The sequence below is a fragment of the Macrobrachium rosenbergii genome, chromosome 2, assembly GCF_040412425.1.
Source record: "Macrobrachium rosenbergii isolate ZJJX-2024 chromosome 2, ASM4041242v1, whole genome shotgun sequence".
In the NCBI taxonomy this organism is placed as follows: domain Eukaryota; kingdom Metazoa; phylum Arthropoda; class Malacostraca; order Decapoda; family Palaemonidae; genus Macrobrachium; species Macrobrachium rosenbergii.
In genome coordinates, this window is record NC_089742.1 from 91,719,768 (window position 1) to 91,741,869 (window position 22,102).

A 22,102-nucleotide genomic window follows, 5' to 3' on the forward strand; every position below is an offset into this window, starting at 1 on the left:
ACTCTTTCCCTTCCAACCCTCCAATAATAATTCTTCTACCTTCCTCCTCAAAATTGGTATTCTTAAATGGCCCTGTCTGTCTTCTCGTAACTTTACCTTCATTTCCCCTAATACTTCTATTTTAACACAGTTCTCTTTTAAATTTATGGTCTTCCCCATTTTACTCATGGTTTTCTTACCTATTAACCATGGTACATCACCTTGCAAAATTTCAGTCTTCAAATAAAACTTTTGTTTTCAATATCACGGTATTTCCATTACTCCTTTCGACTTGTATGATGACTCACCGAAATTAAATACTTTATTAGACTTTTCCTTAGTATCATTCATTCTCCTCAATTCTTCCTGATTCAAACCCACAACAATGCGTGCTAGTCACAATTCCCCACAAGCTGTTGACTTACATCCTGTGTCTAAAATTGCATCAACCTCTTCCCAAGATTCTTCTTCTATTTTGCTAACTTTTCCTATATAAACTTTTTCTTCTTCTTGTCCAGTTTCTGATTTCTTCTTATTCTGAAAATTCTGAGGACAATCTCTGGCCCAATGCCATTCCGATTTGCATATAGCACACAGTGTTACTTTCCCTTCTCTATTTAAAGGATTTCTTCCACCTCTACCTCGATTCACCTTTCCCCGATATCTTTGGTTTTTCCACCCTTTCCCAAAATTTTGACAACCTTCTGATCCTAACCATTCCCCCTCCTCTCTATTCCCTAATCCCTCAAATATTCTTTTCATTATTTGTGACACTGTTTTATATTCCAACTTTTCTCGACCACAAGCTGCTAATACCATTTGTTTTTGATCTTCTGTGAGATTCAATTTTTCTAGTACATGAAAACCTTTTGCTTCCCCTTCAAGCATGCTTTTCCCTAGTGCCGTACTACACTCTGACTCTGCCTTTTCATATCTAATTATAAAATCTCTCATCTTTTCACTAGATTCTCTTTCTATTTTAAAATAGTTTTTCATTTTACTGTAATTTTCCATTAACATATCTTTTAGATACACTTCATCTAGTTTGGACAGGATTATCTTTGAACCCTCGCTATCCTTAAGTTCATCTCTTATCTATTCCTTCTGTTACTTCTAAAGCTTTCCCTTTTAAGCTCATCGTTATCTCTATCCCCGGATATTTCACTTCTTCTCCACACACCACAAGCCAATCTTCGACTTGTCCTCTCCATCCTTTATAATCGCCCTGTGCCCCGCTAAATCTCGGACAGTCTCTTTTCCATTTCATCTCCCAAAGTTTACCATCAGATCCATCCATTTTTAACGAACCACGCTCTGCTACCACTTGAAAATTTTGCTAGCCTAATCTATCCTTAAATTATTCAATTATGTGATCAACTCACCTGTTCACGTTGTTCTTTTTACTCTATGCAATCCAGCTAATTACAACAAAAACCACAAACAGACTTACAACCCAACCATTATCGACCTAACCTTCAGAGAGCTCTCTCTACCTTTTTCCACCATGCTTTCAACACTCCCGCTCATGTTTGTTTACATTTTTCTCCCTCCCGCCATTTTTGTCCTGTGACGTCACTTCCTATGACGTCACAACAATAACATACTCTTTAAACATAAGGAATGCTATGCTATAAAAACATCTTATAAAATTAAACATGTGCTTTCTTTTTATACATTCTGTAATACCCATACACTTCATCAATGCAGAAAATAAAATAATGACTAACTTATAAAACTAACATATAATCACAGACGAGCGTCTTCTACAAGGCTCTACCAATCCAAATGGGCAGTCTTCAAAAGGTGGTGCAACCGCCATAACGTCTCTTCTTCTGAGACATCTATTAGTCAAATAGTCGCTTTTTTGATATTCCTGAAGTTTGTCAGGAAGTTATCAACCTCTACCATCAAAGGGTATAGGTCGCTGCTCAGCTCAATCTTTAAACGCCGAGGAATGGATCTGTCTCCTAGTCAAGATATTGGTGACTTGATCAAAGCCTTCAATACATCTAAGAAAGAAAGTTCTTCCAGCATCTCTTGGAACTTAGACGTTGTAGTGAAATGGCTGTCAGGGTCCTCAATTCGAACCTCTCCTTTCTGTTCCCCTCTGGAATCTCACCAAGAAGATTCTCTTTTTAGTGGCTCTTGCTACTGCCAAATGTATCAGCGAGTTACAGGCAATAGACAAGAGAATAGGATTTGCTCAAGGGGATGCAGTCTCTCTCTCTCTCTCTCTCTCTCTCTCTCTCTCTCTCTCTCTCTCTCTCTCTCTCTCTCTCTCTCTCTCTCTCTCTCTCTCTCTCTCTAACGAGAACCCTTCCATTCCTCGTAAAGAACGAGGACCCTTCCAAACCTTGGCCTAGATCCTTTGTCATCAAGAATCTTATGGGTGCCTTAGGATCTGAGGAAGAAGAAAGACTCCTCTGTCCAGTGAAGTGTCTCAGATACTACCTTCACAGGACAGATAGACGAGAGGACCTTCGAGCAACCTCTGGTGCTCTGTAAGAAACCCAGTTCGTCTGCTGTCCAAAAATGCCATATCCTTTTTTCTGAGAGAATTAATATCAGAAGCCCACTCTCTGACCCAGGAAGAAGCCTTTCTGTTAGTTAAGGTTAAGGCTCACAAAATTAGGGTAGTTGCAACTTCCCTGGCATTTAGACATAACTTGTCTCTACGATCTTGCAGTCAACGTTATGGAGATGCAAGTCCATCTTTGCCCCACACTACCTCAAGGACTTAGAGACTGTGTTTGAAAATTGTAACACTTTAGAACCTTTATCTGTGGCTGGCATGGTGCTGGAAGAGGAATATAGGGAACTCTCTGTTCCTCTGCTATCCACTTGCCTTGACTTAAGGTTTGAGTCGATGGGAAGCTTGGGGGTACCTTGTACCTGGAGTACCCACCAGTTTTGTTTGTTTTAATGGTTTGGGTTATGGTTTTAATTCTGTGGTGTACGTGATAGTGGTTGTTATTTTGTATTCTGGTCTTCGCCCAGGGCAAGGGCACCTTTTAAACTTTGTCAGCATACGGTGTACTTCCTCCACTGTAGGGGCGACCCTTGGCTACACTGCCACACCCACTACAAGGTGGGAGAAGCGCCAACCAGAGGCAGTACCTACCTGCAGGAGCTCTCTCAACAGGTAAGGAAACAACAAACATTTATTCAATGTTAGCAACCTTTTTATTTCAAATTCACACTTACTTAATGTTTTGGAGTAGAACATGTCCATGCTCTTTCTCACCTTCTAACAGTATGGAATCAGCTGTGTAATTACTTGGTAAGTTACTTATATAAAAATGACATTTTTATGATGAAGTAAAGTTTTATATATACTTACCAAGTAATTACATGATTGGAGCCCACCCTCCCCCCCTTGCATGGACATTAGAACATGAAACAAATTGAACTCTGCTAAGTTGTTCCTTTGAGTCCTGGGTAGTGGGTGGTACCTTGTCACCTACACTCAAACGATAGAAGCGCTGCTGTGCAAATTTTGAATTTTTAACCTGCTGTAGGTTAGGAACCAATAGCTATGTAATTGCTAGGTAAGTATATATAAAACTTTATTTATTCATAAAAATGTCATATTTGTCATTTGGAAGGTGAGTCCCATCCCAGTAAAACATAAGGCACTTGCACGTCTGGTATTTTTTCCCTTCAATTCTCTGTCTCTTATCACAACTAAGCCTTGATTTAGACTCACCAAGTTCAGTTTTCACTAATAACCACTGTATTTCACTTTTTTAAAATTAAAAAACTAAGCATTTCTGGCTTTAAATACTTTACGCTCTCATTCCAGGCTTGGGTATCAACATAAAAACTCTTGCTTTATCAAAAATCATGACCTCAGAAACATCATCACCCACTAACTGTTTTTCATTTATCCAGATCCTCAACAACAACTTCCAGTAGTGTTTGAGACCTCTGTTTTGTCAAAGCTCAGACACTTTTGGCCACATCCATTGCTTTAATTGCTTCTCTATTCTGTATGGTGTTGAAGATCTTAGTTCTTGGCATATGGTACTCCACAAGAGCAAGCACAAGAAAACTGCTCTTGTACTGGGCCATTATTCTTTTATTTTTTGCTCAAAAGTGTATATAATTAATATTTTCTGCTTGCTATTATCACTACTAGCTAACTTTATTAGGACTCATGATGCACTGTATGCACAAAAATAGCACAAAAGTGGAAAACCACACAAAGAAGGTTAGAGTGGGCTGATAGCAGTTCTGCACTGACTGAGGGCTACCCAGTGACTAAAGTATGAATTCTTTGTTTGGTGTGAAAAAAGGTAGTGTATAACAGTGTCTTGACTCGAACATATATTAGCCTCCAAGTCCAAGTGCCGAGCAACAAGTACCAGGACAACTTTTTCTCCAAAATGTTAGTATGGTAATGAATTTTGCAAGTTTTGAATATATATACGATGAGTACCAAGTTATCACTGTATTGCAATGTAGCATTGTATATATATATATATATATATAATATATATATATATATATATATATATATATATATATATATATATATATATATGTATATATATATATAATATATATATATATATATATATATATATATATATATATATATATATATATATATATATATATATATATACAGTTATACCCCAGTTCACGAACTTGATTCATTCGAGGATGCAGTTTGTGACCCGAAAAGTTTGTTACCCAAGTCAGTTTTTCCTATTTAAAATGACTTAAATACAAGTAATTCATTCAAACCTCAGAAACTTTTTTTTTTTTTTTTTTTTTTTTTCAATTTTTTTTTATGTTTTTCTGGGACAAAGAATATAGACTTAAATTAAAATAACCTTAATTATATACAGATATAGTAGTGCACTGAGATAACAGATTGTGGTATTTTGTACTTACAGATATATCGGTGCGAAATGGAAATATCGATTTGAGGGTTTTTGCCTCTGGATCGAGTGCCAAACTGTTTTTTCAAATTAGGCGCCCTTAGTGGGTACACCACACACTTACCAGCATCCCTTGAGTTATTTTTCCTGTTTCTTTATTAATTTATATTGCTTTCATCTCTAAAAATTATGCTAAAGCTTGTACTGTCCTGCAGTGTATGTTCATAAACAGCTGTTTGCTGATGTTAGTTACCATAACTAACATGTTTACTAAGAGTTTCGTTACAGTTGTCTTATTAAAAACCTGCTTATTTTCAATGTAGTTCCATAAATAAAAATCAAATACATTTTTATTCATCTGTCACGCAGTGGAGATGATGATGTTAAGAAAGTGTGCCATTAACTTCAAGCAGCAGGTATTATAGCTGTGGCCAAAGAAACAAATAATGAGTAGACTCCAGAATGATTTGAAGGCAAAAGCAACACCTGAAACTGACAAAAATCACATGTACTTCATTTAATTTACTTTATTTATAAGTAAAGTAGTTGCAATTTTTAAACCTAGATTTGTTAATTTATGAAAGAAACGTCTCTCTGAGTGAAGGTTCATTCGGCAACTAAAGACAGTGATGATGTCGGGAAATGCAGTCAGCTGATGATTTTAAGAATGTAAAGGAAACCAGAATGCAAATGGCACATGATCGCTCTGTTCATATTTTGTAATACGATAATATGACAATAATACGTGCGATATGATTAGATACAGTAAAACAACAGTTTTCTTAAAATGATCATTATTCTCAAAACAACTATTACTCGACTTTTGCAAATCGATATATTGGTGTAACAACCTACCGTGGTAATACACACACACACACACACACACACACACACTCTCTCTCTCTCTCTCTCTCTCTCTCTCTCTCTCTCTCTCTCTCTCTCTCTCTCTCTCTCTCTCTCTCTCTCTCTCTCTCTCTCTCTCTCTCTCTCTCTCTGCATTTCATCAGCTGCTAAACTGTTATGATGATGCTCCATTCCCCACTAAAAAATTGGGACGCTTTCAATTATAATAATAGTAATATCCTTTATTTCAACTCAGGATCATATACATGGAATATACAAATACAATACACACAGTCTAGATAAGATAACATGATAAAAATGATAATCGGTAATATCCACACACTTGGTAAAGAGGTAGAGAAATAGAATTCATAACAATGGTAATGGCAGTACTTATATGGAGAAAGTAATAAAAAAATATATTCAAAATGATAGCAATTAAAAATACAGATTGCAGATGATTAACTTCCAGCTAGAGACCTTGGGTGGTTACAGAAGTCAGGTCCAGAGGGCTAAATATGAAAATTGAAAATAGCAAAACTCTACAATGATATTAATCACAGTAATAAATAAAAAAAGAAAATACCAATAATAACGAGAAACGTGGAAATACAATAATGATGATAATAACAATAATGGCAGATTCTGCAGATGATACTTCATAATTGCAGAAATAGAGAATAAGTCCTTTAAGGAACAGTATCTTTCCAAGAATTCAGCTGTTCTTGCCTCACTCCTTTGGATGCTTTGTATGAGCGAATTACTTTTGTTTCTCAGTCCAGTGATCAGACTGAACATTGCTCGCCCAACAGTGATTTTTAAATCATACAGGCGGCTTTCTATGAACATATGCATGGCGGAGTGTTTGTGAGGTGTCTCAGAATGTTATTGTGTACAACAGTGATATGTCTCATGTTCTCTCAGGTGTAGTTCATCCAAAGGGAACACTCATATATACTGTAGCAATACGAGCTGGAGAGCAGCAGTTTTGTGTCTCGGTGACAGAAGGCAAACCTCCTTGCAGTCATGTTGCCAGTTGCACATAGTTTATGATGCCTCTGTTCTATGTCTGTTATATCTCTTAGGTCTGTGATAATGTGGCCCAAATACAGAAATTCATGCATGAATTTCAGATGTTGATTTCCGAGGAAAATTTGTGGTTCTGCAATTATGAAGCATCATCTGCAGATTATTGTGGAATTCGAACCACATTATAGCGACAAATGAATTTCTATCACCAGAAATAAATTCCTCTAATTCTTCATTGGCCGGCTGGAGACTCAAACGAGGACTCAGCAGAGTGCCAGCCGAGAACTATACCGACCCGTCCAACAAGGAACTGGGGAAATCGGCCTAAGTTGTCATGGGGGCCTTGAATTTTATGATAAGCAGTGCATTGTAATATACATAAAATGACATGGGCTGTATACTTTTTGTTGGTTTATAAAAATTTGAGTGTATGATAGTGCAGCAGCAAAATTATAATGCGAGCATGAATTAATAGAAAAAACTGAACACCACAAATAAAAATGTAGGAAGTAAGAAAAAACTCGAGACAACCCATTAAATATAAAAGTGAATAAGAAGTTATACTACTGTAGTTCTAAGTACAACAGCAGTGCAGAAGGAAAGATGAGTTAATTTATTTAGTGGCTCATGCTGTTCTTTTTTATTGGATTTTGAGATAAGGACTGAAAGTCACCATTAATAGAGAGAACTTGATTAATGGTTTGAATTGGTGCTTTTGCATGGGACTTTTCATATCCATCCACTTTTTTAATCAGAGGTTTGTAGCATCTCTCTAGTGGAAGTGATGGATCTACCTCATAACTGATGAAAGATTGCAAGATGATTGAAGAGAGTTGTACCCAGTGTACACATAATTAAACAGAAACATAGAATTGCTTAAACAAAAGAAAATTACTTTATGATTGAAAATTGTACAGAAATTGAAATGAAAAGAATAAAATATTAAATGAAAAACAAAGGATGAAGATCTTACACGTGAGGAGAGAAAGAGATTGGCAGTTTGTAACTATACATACCTGAGTGTATAATGAAACCAATTTCACAAAAGTAGAGAGAGAGAGAGAGATTGGCAACTAGTAATCATACTTGCAATGTGCATATGATTAAACTTTTAACATAAATCATTTAAACTCAAGGAATTACATACTTATAGAGAAGTGAAAATAAATTGAAATGAAAGGAATAGATGGCACACTGAATGAGAGAAACATGTAGTAAAGTAAAAAATATAACAAATGAAGATTTCATTGGCACAATAAAACTTCAATAAAATTTCCACTAAAAGCAAATAAAAAACTGAAATAAACTGAAACTCACATGAAAGTGACTTCATGTGCCTTACAAAAAATTGCATCAAAATACAATGAAAGTGAAACTTACAAAATGTAAAAGAAATGTTAAAATAAAAGAAGATAAGTAATTCAAAATATAAAAACTCCAAAGTAAAACATGTTTTTGTGAATTTCCAAAACCTGATCACTCTCGCTTAAATCCCTCAGTAAGCACATCATTCAGTGGAATGTTAATGGCTTTAGAATCCAAACACATCTTTGAGAAATCCAGTCTCCTTATAAAACAGAATCCATTTGCAGTGTGTTTACATCATCATATCATAACTCCTTTGATTATGGGATTTTATTCTGGAATCTTTTTCAAACTATGATGAAAGTAAGCCAGGAACTGCAGTTTACATGCCATACATGTAGAAGTAATCTACAACAAAATTACTTTATACTACCTTGAATTTAAAATATCAGCTATTAACCCTTAAACGCCGAGCCTCTATTTACAAAAGTGTCTGTTGTATGCCGGCGGCGTTCGGGAATTAGCGCCGAAGCGGAAAAAAAGTTTTTTTCAAAAAATCACAGCACGCTTAGTTTTTAAGATTGTGTTCATTTTTGGCTCCTTTTTTTGTCATTGCCTGAGGTTTAGTATGCAACCATCAGAAATGAAAAAAATATCATTATCATATATAAATATTGAAATATATGACAGCGCGAAAAAAAATTTCATATATAATTGTATACAAATCACGCTGTGAGCAAAACAGGTTAAAGCTAACGAGTTATTTTTTTTCTTTGTAGTGTACACTAAATTGCGATGATTTTGGTATATAACAAATTTTAAAACGATCAAAGCAACACAGAGAAAATATTATCACAAAATGATGCTTGAATTCATAACGCACGGACGTAAAAAAACTGTTTTTTTTTCAAAAATTCACCATAAATCAAAATATTGCGCTAGAGACTTCCCGTTTGTTGCAAAATGAAGGTAATTGATTGAATATTACTAGACTGTAAGTGTTTTAGCTTACAATTGCAGTTTTCGACCATTTCGTTGAGTTAAAGTTGACCGAAGGTTCAAATTTTGTCACTTATCGTGATTTATATGAAAATATTTCAAAACTGATGAAAGCTACAACCATGATTTATTTTTTGTTGTATTCTACATGGAATTGCGCACATTTTGATGTATAACACTTTATGTAATGCCTAATATAAAATGGCGCAAACATTACAACAAAATGACTCAAGAAATGCTAGGATTTTCAGCGGAGTTACCGCGTGCGGAGGGAAGGAAAAAGTTTTCTTAAAAAATTCACCATAAATCGAAATATTGTGCTAGAGACTTCCCTGTTTGTTGCAAAATGAAGATAATTGATTGAATATTACTAGACTGTAAGTGTTTTGGCTTACAATTCCATTTTTCGACCAGTTCGGTCGAGTTAAAGTTGACCAAAGGTTCAAATTTTGTCACTTATCGTGATTTATATGAAAATATTTCAAAGCTGATAAAAGCTACAACCATGAGTTATTTTTTGTTGTATTCTACATGAAATTGCACACATTTTGATGTATAACACTATGTAACGTCTAATAGAAAACGGCGCGAAAATTACGACAAGGTGACACAAGAAATGCTAGGATTTTCAGCGGAGTTCCCGTGCGCGGAGGGAAGGAAAATTTTTTTTTCAAAAATTCACCATAAATCGGAATATTGTGCTAGAGACTTCCCGTTTGCTGCAAAATGAAGGTAAATGATTGAATGTTACTAGAATGAAAGAGTTTTGGCTTACAATTGTGTTTTTCGACCATTTCGGTCGAGTCAAAGTTGACCGAAGGTTCAACATTTGTCACTTATTGTGATTTATATGAAAATATTTCAATACTGATACATGAAATTGCGCACATTTTGATGTATAACACTTTATGTAATGCCTAATAGAAAACGGCGCGAAAATTACGACAAGGTGGCTCAAGAAATGCTAGGATTTTCAGCGGAGTTACGCGAGCGGAGGGAAGGAAAAAGTTTTTTTTCAAAAATTCACCATAAATCGGAATATTGTGCTAGAGACTTCCCGTTTGTTGCAAAATGAAGGTAAATGATTGAATATCACTAGAATGTTAGATTTTTTGCTTACCAAAAAAGACCCAGATATATATATATACTGTATATAATATATATATTTATTTATATATTTATATATGTATATACACATTCATACATACACATATATATAATATATTTTTTTACTTTGGTACGAATACATAACTAAAAGGAATGCAGGTGAAAAACTTTTTTTTTTTGCATAAAACGAAATAATATACAAAACAATAAATACAAATATATAAAAACTTGTAATAAATATAAAACTAAATATAAAATCAATGTAGAATATTCACTCGTAATCCTGACTCTTCACTCTGTTCTTGTTTTCTCCCTCCTCCATTGAAGAGTCTTGCATTTTTTTTCCTCTTGACATGACGAGGCACAGGTGGAGGAGGGAGACGCGCGCCCTTACTGCAGATGGGCTGCCCTTCGGCGGTCCGCTGCGCCCTCCGCTGTCCCTCGGATAGGCGCACTCCAATATATGACCGCAGTGTGGTACTTATGGTCACACTCCCTGAACCTGCAAAGTGCTACCTTGCAGGTGCGACAGATGTACTGGGTGTCTCTTCTTCTGCCATTCATATGGCACACCCGGCACCGTTTCTGCTTGCACCCTTCTAGGCGCTCCAGTGTGTGATCCCCTGCCTGCAGCCGACACACAGGGTCCACTACCCGACGGGACATTGGAATTTGAGGGAGGGTGGCAGCAGGGGCGGCGGCATCATCAAGGGCGGCGTCGGCAGGAGCAGGAAGACCGAGGTTGGCCCTCCTAGCGACACCTGCCCTATCCTCTCGGGGCAGATCTGGAGCTCGGGGCAGGGGGCCGGTGTTGGAAGGCCACTCCTCTGGATTAAAGTTTATGAGGGCATTCCCAGCCACCTGGATGTGAGAAACTGGATACCAGCAGAGGAGGCATTCTGGAGGGCCAACTGAAGGAGGTATTTGAGGAGCTTGTGTGTCCACCTCCTGGTTCTCCTGGCGAAGGGATAATACTGGATGAGTTGATCAAAGAGATCAACTCCTCCCATGTGCCTGTTGTAGTGCCCGATGACAGTAGGCCGTTGGACACGAAACTCCTCATACGTAACTCTGCCCTGCCGACGTGTCTTCTTCCGCTGAATGATCTCTTCTTGGATGGGCTCATGACTCCTCGTAATCATGGGTACGAGTCGGACCCCCCTTCCAACAGATGACGAAGACATCTCCCTTCCGCCGCCACTCTGTCTCTCCTCTTGCCAGATGTTGCACGTGGCTAGCGAACCTCTTGAGGACATTCGGGGCCCCACGCACTAACCAAAGGGTACCACTGACGTGCACACCTGCTTCATGCAGTTCCTGGGCCAGGGCTACTGAGTTATAATAATTATCCATAAACAGGTGGTATCCCTGGTTACGGAAATGATCCACAAGACCAAAGACAGTGTCACGCAGCGTGGAGAAGACCCCAGAATACACTGAGAAGTCCACGACGTATCCAGTGTTGGATTCCGTAATAAAAAATAGCTTCACACCATATTTCTTTGGCTTCTTGGGGTTGTACACTTTTTATACTTAGGACGCCCTTTGTATGGCATCATCCCTCATCCAAAGAAAGGTTCTTGGAAGGAACCACGAGAAACTGGCACCGTTCACGAATGTACTCCAACACTGGGCGGACTAAGATGAGGCGGTCAGGGTTATTCTGGGGTATGGCCCTTCGGTTGAAGGCGTTGAAATACGTGTCCAACGCCAGAAACTATCACGGACATAATGCCGGGCACATTGGGCATACTTAAAAAAATCCTGCCTCCAATATTGCCTGGCGTTGGCAGCAGGCATCATTCCAAAAAAAATGTGGAGCTCCAAAAAATGCGCCATGCCCGTGAGGTTGCAGCCTGCCAGCGATACGACAGCGTCGTCTGCAGTTCCTCACGGCAGTACCGAGTGTAATCCGCCGTCTCTGCAACCAGGTATTCCAGCCATTCCCACGTCAGGAGGAGCTGAATGAACCCCAGTGCAGTGAGAGGCACAGGGACGGTCAGTCCAGGTGCTGCCGTGAATGGGTGCATGTTAGGTGGGGTGGGGTCCTCCAACCACCCCTCATCACTTTCGGACGAACGGCCTTCACCCAAGCTGCCGCGACGTTGCGACCTTCTACGGGCCCGTGCACGCGCACGTGTGCGGGCACGACTTCGCGCTGCCACCCTCCCCACTGGCCCATCTCCCTCACTTTCACCATCACTTTCTGTCTCGTCCCCACCAGCCATAATTGGGGCCTCCTCCTCCTCCTCAGACTCTCCCTCATACGCACTGAAACCACTAAATTCAAGTTCACTTTCCTCCTGTGGCTCCCATACGGACATTGGGGGCAAGTACTCGTCATCACTAACATCAGGCGTGATGTCCTCATCACTATACAGTCAGGTAGCGAAAGAGACCAAATTACAATAGACCACCTTCTTTTCAACCATCTCTTTATCCCATCTTCTAGTTAAAAAAGTAAAAGAGAATGATAAAAATATTGTTAATAACGTTATACTCTTGCATAGATGCATACAACCATAAACAACCGGCCGAGAAACTGTTGTTTTGCTTATAACCGAATCCGGTAACAACAGCCGTTTACCTGGTATATCAGCCATCGTACGGTAATAAACAATTACCTTAGCTTATAGCACAAATGACGTTAAGTAGAATAGGACTGATATATTTTTACATCATACCCTTATTTGGTATGGATAAAAGATCGTCAAGGAAATGTACAGGCAGTCCCCGGTTATCAGTGGGGTTCAGTTCTGATGGTGTGATGATAACCGAAAATCGCTGATAACCGAAAATCTGCAATTTTCAGGCTTACCGGCACCGAAAAATTGCTGATTTTTGGCTATCAGCACCTCTGTTAGTTATGTATCAGTGCCACTACCCAATTATTGCCACCGATAAGCGGAAATCGGTGATTTTCGGCACCGAAAATTGCCAATTTTTTTCACTAGACAGGCCCCGTAAAACCAGATCACTGATAAGCGGGGACTGCCTGTACTGCTAAATTTAAGCAGCAAGTTGTAGTTGAAGCTGAGAAAATAATGTTCAAGCTGCTAATGGCTATACTGTCAATTATTGTGCATCGGCAACATGGATGAAACTCGACCGTAGTTAAAATTGGAGGGGAAGTACTTTAATCAAAACTACTGGGCATGAAAGAATACATTACTGCTATTTTTACGCAGATAAATGATAAATATGTAAAGCTCGTATTATGATGAAATCAAATAAAAATAGCGAACGGAATCTTAAATTTTTTTTACACAAAACAAATGCCCCCAAACGGCCATCATCATCTGTTAACGAAAATAATAGATAAATTAATTTCACAACGAGATGTATTTTATTTATATTTCGACTTGAAAACACTGTACAGCATAACAAAAAATAACCTTGCCCCATATAAATGAAGTATCTAGATATTCATTTACGCTAACTAAAAGCAAGAAAAGCACTCTGAACTGAATTAAATACAGCAAAATATACGCCGCATAAATGATTTCCAAACCAAAACATTGATCGCTATGACCACAGTTTATAATACAAAAGTAATATAAGATTATACAATATTATTGGATACAGTGAATTAAGGCATAACATTTTAAAAGATCCATGGAAAAGATGCATATTCGTTATGTTGACGTTTGTGTAATACGATATGTGAATATAGAGTACAGTGTAATGTAGGCTACACTACCATATATGCATACAATATACCATAGTGTAGGCTAAGCTAATTCTTGTTTGTTATTCAATTTCTCTTTGTACTGAATTACCATAAGTCACTTTGCATGAACCTCCAGAATTAGCTGATATTAATAATTATACCATGTATGTATAGAGTATACTTTATAGTGTAGGCTAGGCTACCATATATGTATACATGGTACTGAATACCCTAGTGCAGGCTAGGCTATGTTTGAGATAAGTTATGGTATTTCTTACGTTTTTTCCAACAAACAATGAGGTTTTTTGGAACCTAACCCCATCGTAAGTAGGATAATAACTGTATAAGAATTTTAGTTTGTTTTGTGTGTGTTTGAACTGTCAAAATAGGCAGCTCTAAGTATTTTTAGAAGGGTTCTAAGTATTCGGTGGTTTTAGCTGTTTGCAGGGGGGTGTGGTACACATCCCCTGCGAATACAGGGGCTTTACTGTATGTAGAATATAAATGATACTTAAAGGTAAAGAACATAAATTTTTTAGTGATAACAAACAGAACATGTGCAGTTGTGAAATGAACATCCCATTCCCACATTTTGGAGGTTGGCTTACACCAGAGTTAGGCTAGATCTCAGAGTTTTAGAGTATATGAACCACATGTCCAATTATTCACCATTCAGAGATAGAAGTAGCTCCATAGAATTATTTTCCCAAACTGTAACTGCTAACTTATTTTTATAGCATTGTAATGGAAAGAAGCAGAATTAGTAAGCTCATGCTCATGGAAGCCTTCAGTTACATTGTAGTAACTTTCAACTCATCTCTCCATCCATTGTAGATGATATGGCACATGCACATGTACTGTACAGCTCATGATTGGCTGAAAGTCATCATTTCCAGTACAGTACTGTTGGTTTATTGTGATAGATATTCAAACTTTCTTCAGCAACATATCTGAATGGCTATATATACAAGAAGCCTTACACCTTATACTGTATAAATCACAGACTTGCCTATTTGTATCAATAATACACCTATACAAGCACAAGAAAGGCATTCTTATCAAAAAGTCACGGGCTGCTCCAGGAGCAAGAGCCCTTGCCAGCACAAGGTTGGCATAATCTTAAACAACAGACAAACAGTTTACTCATATCAAAAATAAACAAACTATGGGATTTTACATCTCTGGTATGGCCCAGGCTACACATAGACCTATGCCACAAATTGTTCAGATCACAGGATTTCCTTATCATTCAAACTTTATTTTATGTATAATTTCATTGCAAGAATATGAAAATAACTTGATGATACTAAACTGGAAAAATAACCTTTAATGGTGTTGACTGCTAGAAGATAAAGGATTGACTAGCAAACGATTCACCAGATATTTGATTTTACATGCTGTCATGGAGCATACTTTTTCATATCATATCAGTCAAAACTATATTCTCTTGGTAACCATTATTTATTCAGTCTAAGTCTAGGGTAGCCTTTTATGCTATAGACATGTCATCAAAACGGTGGATGATGGGAACTCGGTCAGATTTCAGACTTTTGCTAGAAAAGTTATTTTGGCAGCATATTCCTGAAATTGCCCAGTCACTGAACTATTATAATAATTTGTATGCTCAAGAAAAAATTTTGTAAATATGCATAGTGTTCTGAAAATGAAAACTGGAATGCCAAAGCCATGCGTTAACCAAATTTCCACCTTCCAGCCAGTATTGCAGTGGCTGCTCCTTTCACCTATCCCAGACAGTCTCAAAGACAACCACATTTCATGCTATTTTGAGTATTACCTAATCATGTGATTTACTTGCAATAAATTATTAAAATACCTTTTATATTTGTTTACCTACAATTAGGTAAAACAAAGTTGTTGAAACCCCATGATTTGTTTGTACAGTATTGATCTTTGTGGATTATTTGATAGAGTTCGTATTTTGTGTGCTTGTATTGTTATATTTTGATATAAATTGGCATGCTTATGATCTACAGTTTGTAAGAAGGTATGAGGTTTATGTATATATAAATATTCAGATATATTACTGAAGAAATAGTTTGCATCTTTCATCAAAGCAAGCCTAGATATTGGAAACACTGATATCACCCAATCATGAGCTAGCTGTGCGTAATGCCTTATCTACATAAAGCCTACATTGGCTACTCAGTGGAATGAAATGGACTATATTGTGTCAGTCTCTGTATTCTTTATAGTTTTACGATTACAGTTAAAGGTATGGTTGAACTTGAGTGAATTTGAGCAGCTGAAGAAGAATTAGGAAAAGAGAAGTCATGAGTTGAATAAATTCATGAGCTTATGCAAGGATGGGACAAGTGTTGATATAAGGTTGATACTGTACTAATCTTGCTTTATGCTGTAACTAGAAAGTCTTTTGTGTTCTTATTTTCAGATGGTGAAGAATTGAAAGAAGAAAGTTCCATGACTTGTGATGGACATTACTTGTACATACACAATGCTCATGGACTCTTTAAAATAGGCTCTGGTTTTGGTGGAACAATGAAGGGTCATATTTACATGCATCGTCCAGACTTCTATCCTAAGCAGAAAGGATGGTTAGGATTTGCTCATGTAAGTAAAACTACCATGTGGTTTCCTTTTTATGATTTTTATGATTTTGTACTGATAAATTGAAATGAAATTCTGACTTTTTCTCTTACCTATATCTTATGTTTTTCATATATTATGGTAGCTGCAGTACTTTTATTTATAAGGAATGTTTATTTGGTATTTGTAGAGATGCTGGCAACATGGAAAACCCTCTTCATGTATTCATAAGGCAAGAGATGCTCATTGCTTTTGCTTTTTGTGCTTTGCAAACAAAGGGGATAAATAAAGCATGTATGAGTATGTTATCTCTTTAATAAATGTAATTACACTGTTACTGTTTTCATGAGGCTTAACACATTTATGTGCACTATTTTTATGTGTGGATTTTTGTTTTGCAAGTTGTTTACAGTATTGCTATAAAGTAGTTGTTGAATTTGCCTTGCAAAAAAAGCAAATAAAATATTCTTCTAGCAGCACGAAAATATAAGGAAAATAGAGTTAATAGCTATTAATATTAATAGTTACAGTGTAAGCACTGCGTTGGTAAATCATGCAGTTGATAGAGTGCCATTTACGTCAAAGCTTGTACTCCTAGAAGCATGAAGGTGAAAGTGAAGCTTTGAAAAGACTTCATGATTCTGTACTTTTTAATTTATTTTTTTACCTACCCTATATGTATTGTGGAGATATTAAGATTGTTTATATCACTATCATAAATTTATAGACAGGGAATGACATTAGGTTGTATTTCAAGCCACTTGAAATTTTTGATTAGTAATTATGTTGGATCCTAGTTGTGAAGTATTGTGTAGTATGTTGATCAAGGCAGGATGTAGTTATACTGTACTACCATTATACATATACAAGTTTCTTCTGACTGGCCAATACATAGCGAATCATGGGACTTTTTTTATGCCTACACATAACCTGGAATAATCTCAACATATTTTTTAGACATCTCCCTCAGATGTAACACAATTGACAATACTGAATACATCACACCTTTTCTCTCATCCTATTTCATTTTGATTTACTTGTCACTGAAATAGTACTGTAATTTCTTGCAGGCAATTGGCCTCAGTATTCAGCTAGGGATGCTAGGAATATTTGAAGAGTTAGGTGATAAAAGGATGGACTCATGAGTAATATTGACTCCACTCATTCCCTTTCAAATTTCATGGCAGACTTGCTGCATTCTCTATTAAGTAGTTTTAGTTTCTCCTGTCCAAAATAGGACTTACCCTGTACCTGCACACATTTGTACTTCTCTTTCTCTTTAAATCTCAGATGTCAAGTTATGCTTCCCTTCACCTCTTGTAGATTTATCATACCAATCTTAAGTTTGTTTCATTAAATGGACTTGTGTTTGTTTCATTTTTAGAGTTTTTGTTAAACTTACCAGATACCCCCAGACTCCTTACTTTGTGTGAATCATATTACTGAGATATATATGTATTAAGGATTTGGCTGACTAATTGCTGGCCTGTGAAATGATGTGTCCGGTGCAGGTGGCCTTTATGTTGATGTTGGTATTTTTCCTGGTTAGTTACAGCGGGTATCTGACGCGTTCATTTGTGCCTTCTGATCATGGCCAAGATGCATGGGGACAATGTGACAGATTGATGGAAGGTTTGTGATATCTGTGGATTCAGAAGGCAGAGTCCTTTGAACATTGAACCCGACGGTGATGTCGCGCTTCAAGGGAGTGGTTATTAAGTGAGTGTGTGCAGACGTGCACTCTCCAATGTGTATATTATAGAGGAACCATACAATGGGTATCCACTTCGATTTGCGGCTTGTGTGATTGCTCTTTGAGCTGCGTTAGTGAATAATAACAGCCACTGTGAGGAACGGTTTCCTTGGCCATAGAATGTGAGTAAGAGAACTCATTAACACTTATATCTTTTTCAGACATTTTGTGGAATATTCATTTTACATTGCAGTGAAACCCCTCAGTTCTCCATTATGCATTTTTCCATTTTGTTCTCCATTATGCTATACTCTGTTTAAATGTTTATTTCTTTATATATACACCATTTCAGGTTTTAATATAAGATGTGTTTCTTATAACTGGAATTCTGGTTGAGTCCTGTGAGGTGAGGACAAATATTTTAGAAGTGGTGTTCTTTTAATATACTATATGACATTTATTTTGGACTGGAATAGTTATGACCTTTTTATTTTGTTTGGTGACCTGGGTGTTAGTCACTAGTATTGGTTGGTCTATTATCATTAATTCGATTGATTGTGAGTGAGTTTCCTCTAGTTATGACTTCCCTTTTTTATGGGGTGTGAGAAACTCCATTTCATGGCCGTAGTTTTTGCTGAAATGCTTTCGTTAAGTTTGCAGATAATGTCTAGTTTTGTATCTCAGTGTTTTATTCCAGTAGGCCTTTGTTTGAGGACAGATACAGTGAGAGGAGTCAACAAGAGGGAAAGATTGTGCTGACCCAGTGCTGGCCATTGCTACCAGAGGATCTTAGGGATGTAAGATGATATGACACTATTCTTAAAGCAGATGTAGAAAGAGATTATAACCCTATCTGACCTTGTTTCTAGGGCATAATAGTTGGTGTGAGTGTAATGGACAGGAATAGATAGTCAAGTAGATAAATAGATATGTGGTCGGATATGCTTCCGAAGAGACATATCTTATTAATAGTGGTGGGTGGTACAGTATTGGCATCTGAGAATAGGGATTTGATGGTTCAGCAATTCGGTTTAGGAAGGAGTTGCAAAAGGCTCTCTGCTCAGTCTTTCTCGAGCGCGGGTGTGTGTGTGTTTAAAGATGCTTCATTGGGCACAAGGTTTGGGTGCGTTTATAGATATTTCTGGACTTTGGGTCATATTGGGGAATGGGGAGGAGGATAGTGTGCGCAGTGTGTTTAATTGCGGTATCTTGACCGTTTGTGTTTGGTAAAACGTGGAAACGTGCAAGAGTATTTATGTGTTTTTTCTCTCTTTTTGTTGTGGAAGGATTTCTCACCGTGGCTGTCAAGCAGGGGCGTAGTTAAGTGTTATTATTTTTTTTATGGTTAATTTTAGTGTCAGAATTGAAGTGAACAAATACTCCGACTCATTCTTATGATAGTTCAAATTGTGATTATATCAATACATCGCATTGTGTATATTAAGTAAACAAACGATATAAACTTACTGTTGGCGCATTCAATGTTCCTAGCTTGAAATACAGTCAGATTGGCATGAGCACAATCTCTATTTCGTGACCCTCATCCAAAGCACACCTCAAGAAATTCTCCTTACATTTAGATATGCATATCTTCTAAAGGAAGTTTTCCCTAAATGTACTTTAGGATGAAAGGGAATAATTAAGTGTATTTGAAGGCACCGACAACTATGGCTGCATTCTTGAGTCCCTACTAGCTCAAACCACTCTGTATCAAGGTTATGAAGAGACCGACTTCACGGTCGTCTTTGACTGACACCAAACCTTCAACTAGCCACCGGACAGACAACCGATACTGGTAGTTAAGCACTATTACAGCTCTACAGTGATCCCCTGTCATTCGCGAGGATGTGTCCCACCCCCTTTTTTTTTTTTTTTAGCCAATGTCTGGACTGAACTTACTCTCTGCCAAACCCCTCTAAAAACAACTGCCCATTTTGATAGTTTAAACAGAAAAACCTTGTAAAAATGCATATACCTGAGTATTTTAATAGTTTTATCACAAAAAGTGCATTTATTTATGAAAATTATATGAAAATACAGTAATACTTGATCTTACACAATTCGAGTTGGTTTTTAACCGAATTCACACACACAGCAGAACTTTTCACTGGAACCTAACTAATGGGCATACACGATTTTTCACAGACACACGAAATTCTTGGAGAAACCCTGCAGAAGTGGGTGTTTAATTTTTGAAGTAATTTACAAGTTTTCATGCTTTTATGTGTAAATCTGTATGAAAAATGCATTTCATTCTTTTATGTGTAAAATGTGTATGAAAAATGCATTTCATGCTTTTATGTATAAAATCTGTATGAAAAATGCATTTCATGTTTTAATGTGCAAAATTGCCATGAAAAATGCATTTCATGCTTTCATGTGTAAAATCTCTATGAAAAATGCATTTCATGCTTTCATGTGTAAAAACTGTATCGAAAATGTATTATTTCTATTTTTGTACATGCATAAATATGATGCAAAAGGTAATTTCAGCACATTCACTTAGTGTACTTTTACAAGATGTAATGGACCCATTTGCAAAGTTACTGCACTTTTCAAAGATGATACCCCTGCAGAAAATGCGTGTTTAATGTTTGAAGTACATTTATAAGTTTTCATGCTTTTAACTGTAAAATCGATATGCAAAAATTTATATTTATATTTCTCTACATAAATATCATACAAGTATTATGTCCATTTGCAAAGTCTTTGTCACAAGGACTTTACATGACCTTGAGTTAAGGTTGTTCAGTCGCTCATTTGATAAAATGAATTCGTTAATGTAATATCAGAGATGTAACTAAGAGTTGTATAAGTGTCATTCTTTGAAAATTACTCTGTTCACCTCGGAGAAAAGTGTTGGTGTAATCTGTATGTGCATGTAATTACAGCACATTCAGTTGGTGTACTTTTATAAGATGTGATACCCTTTAGTTACTGCATTTTTCAAAATGATACCCCTGTAGAAAGTGTGTTTAATTTTTAAGTTTCGTGTTTTTAGGTGTAAAAATCAGAATGGAAAATTTGTATTTTATATTTCTGCGCATAAATACGGTACAAAAGCAGTACAGTTACTTTATTACAGTCTCTCTCTCTCTCTCTCTCTCTCTCTCTCTCTCTCTCTCTCTCTCTCTCTCTCTCTCTCTCTCTCTCTCTCTCTCTCTCATTCTCTCTTCTCTCTCTCTCAAACATATATTTTACAACTTATTATTTCTCTGGTATGTCATTACCTGTACAGTATATAATTTTAAATTGATTGAATTTTACCTGTACTGTACTACCTTCTATTTTAAGAACATTATGTACATGTTTTCGATGTTTTATGGAATTGTACTTTTGTTGACTGTGACGTTTTGCCTAGTGACGCAAAGAAAACGGCATCCCATGAATTAGGGTAACGTTAGTATCGTGACGCACCTACTGTAAATGCGCTATTATGAAACTGTGCAGTACTCAAGTTTTATGTCAACCATTTACTGTATTCCTTTTTAAGGGTAATAAGCTAAATTTTAAATAAAATTACACTAACTTTATTTCATTTAAAAGTTAGCTTAATACTTTGGGAGCATGATTAGGGTCATATTTAGTACTTAAACTCTGGAAATAAACATTTATTAGCATTTTTTAAAGACCATGCCAAACTTTCGCAAAAATTCACCTTGCACGAGGGGCTCCAGAACCTAACCTCGCGTAATTTCGAGGTATGACTGTACAGTAATTAGTGAATATTTCTCAGTGAAAATACCGCGAATGGGCAAATTTTCCGCGAATGATGGCTAGATATGTTCTACAGAGAAACTCGCAAATGCGTGAGTCCGTGAATCATGAGAACGCGAATACAGGGTATTTACTGTACTTACAATTAAACACATGAAACAGCTAAGACCATGCTTTTCATTACTAAATGCAAACACAACAAAACATAATATCCTTTTTCTACATAATACGCATTTCCACTTTTACGTAAATTTAAAGAGAATACATAAAACTATACCACAACTTGCGGAAAAGTACAATTTCTCTTGT

The 22,102-nt window shown here is 36.8% G+C and overlaps 1 protein-coding gene across 1 annotated transcript in view; it reads left to right on the top strand.

The window, feature by feature from the left end:
* hiw (highwire) overlaps positions 1–22,102 on the top strand; it is a 1,788,684-nt gene that overhangs the window by 177,295 nt on the left and 1,589,287 nt on the right. The window contains 1 exon segment of the mRNA XM_067112237.1: positions 16,229–16,407. Within this exon segment, the coding sequence (XP_066968338.1) occupies positions 16,229–16,407 (179 nt within the window).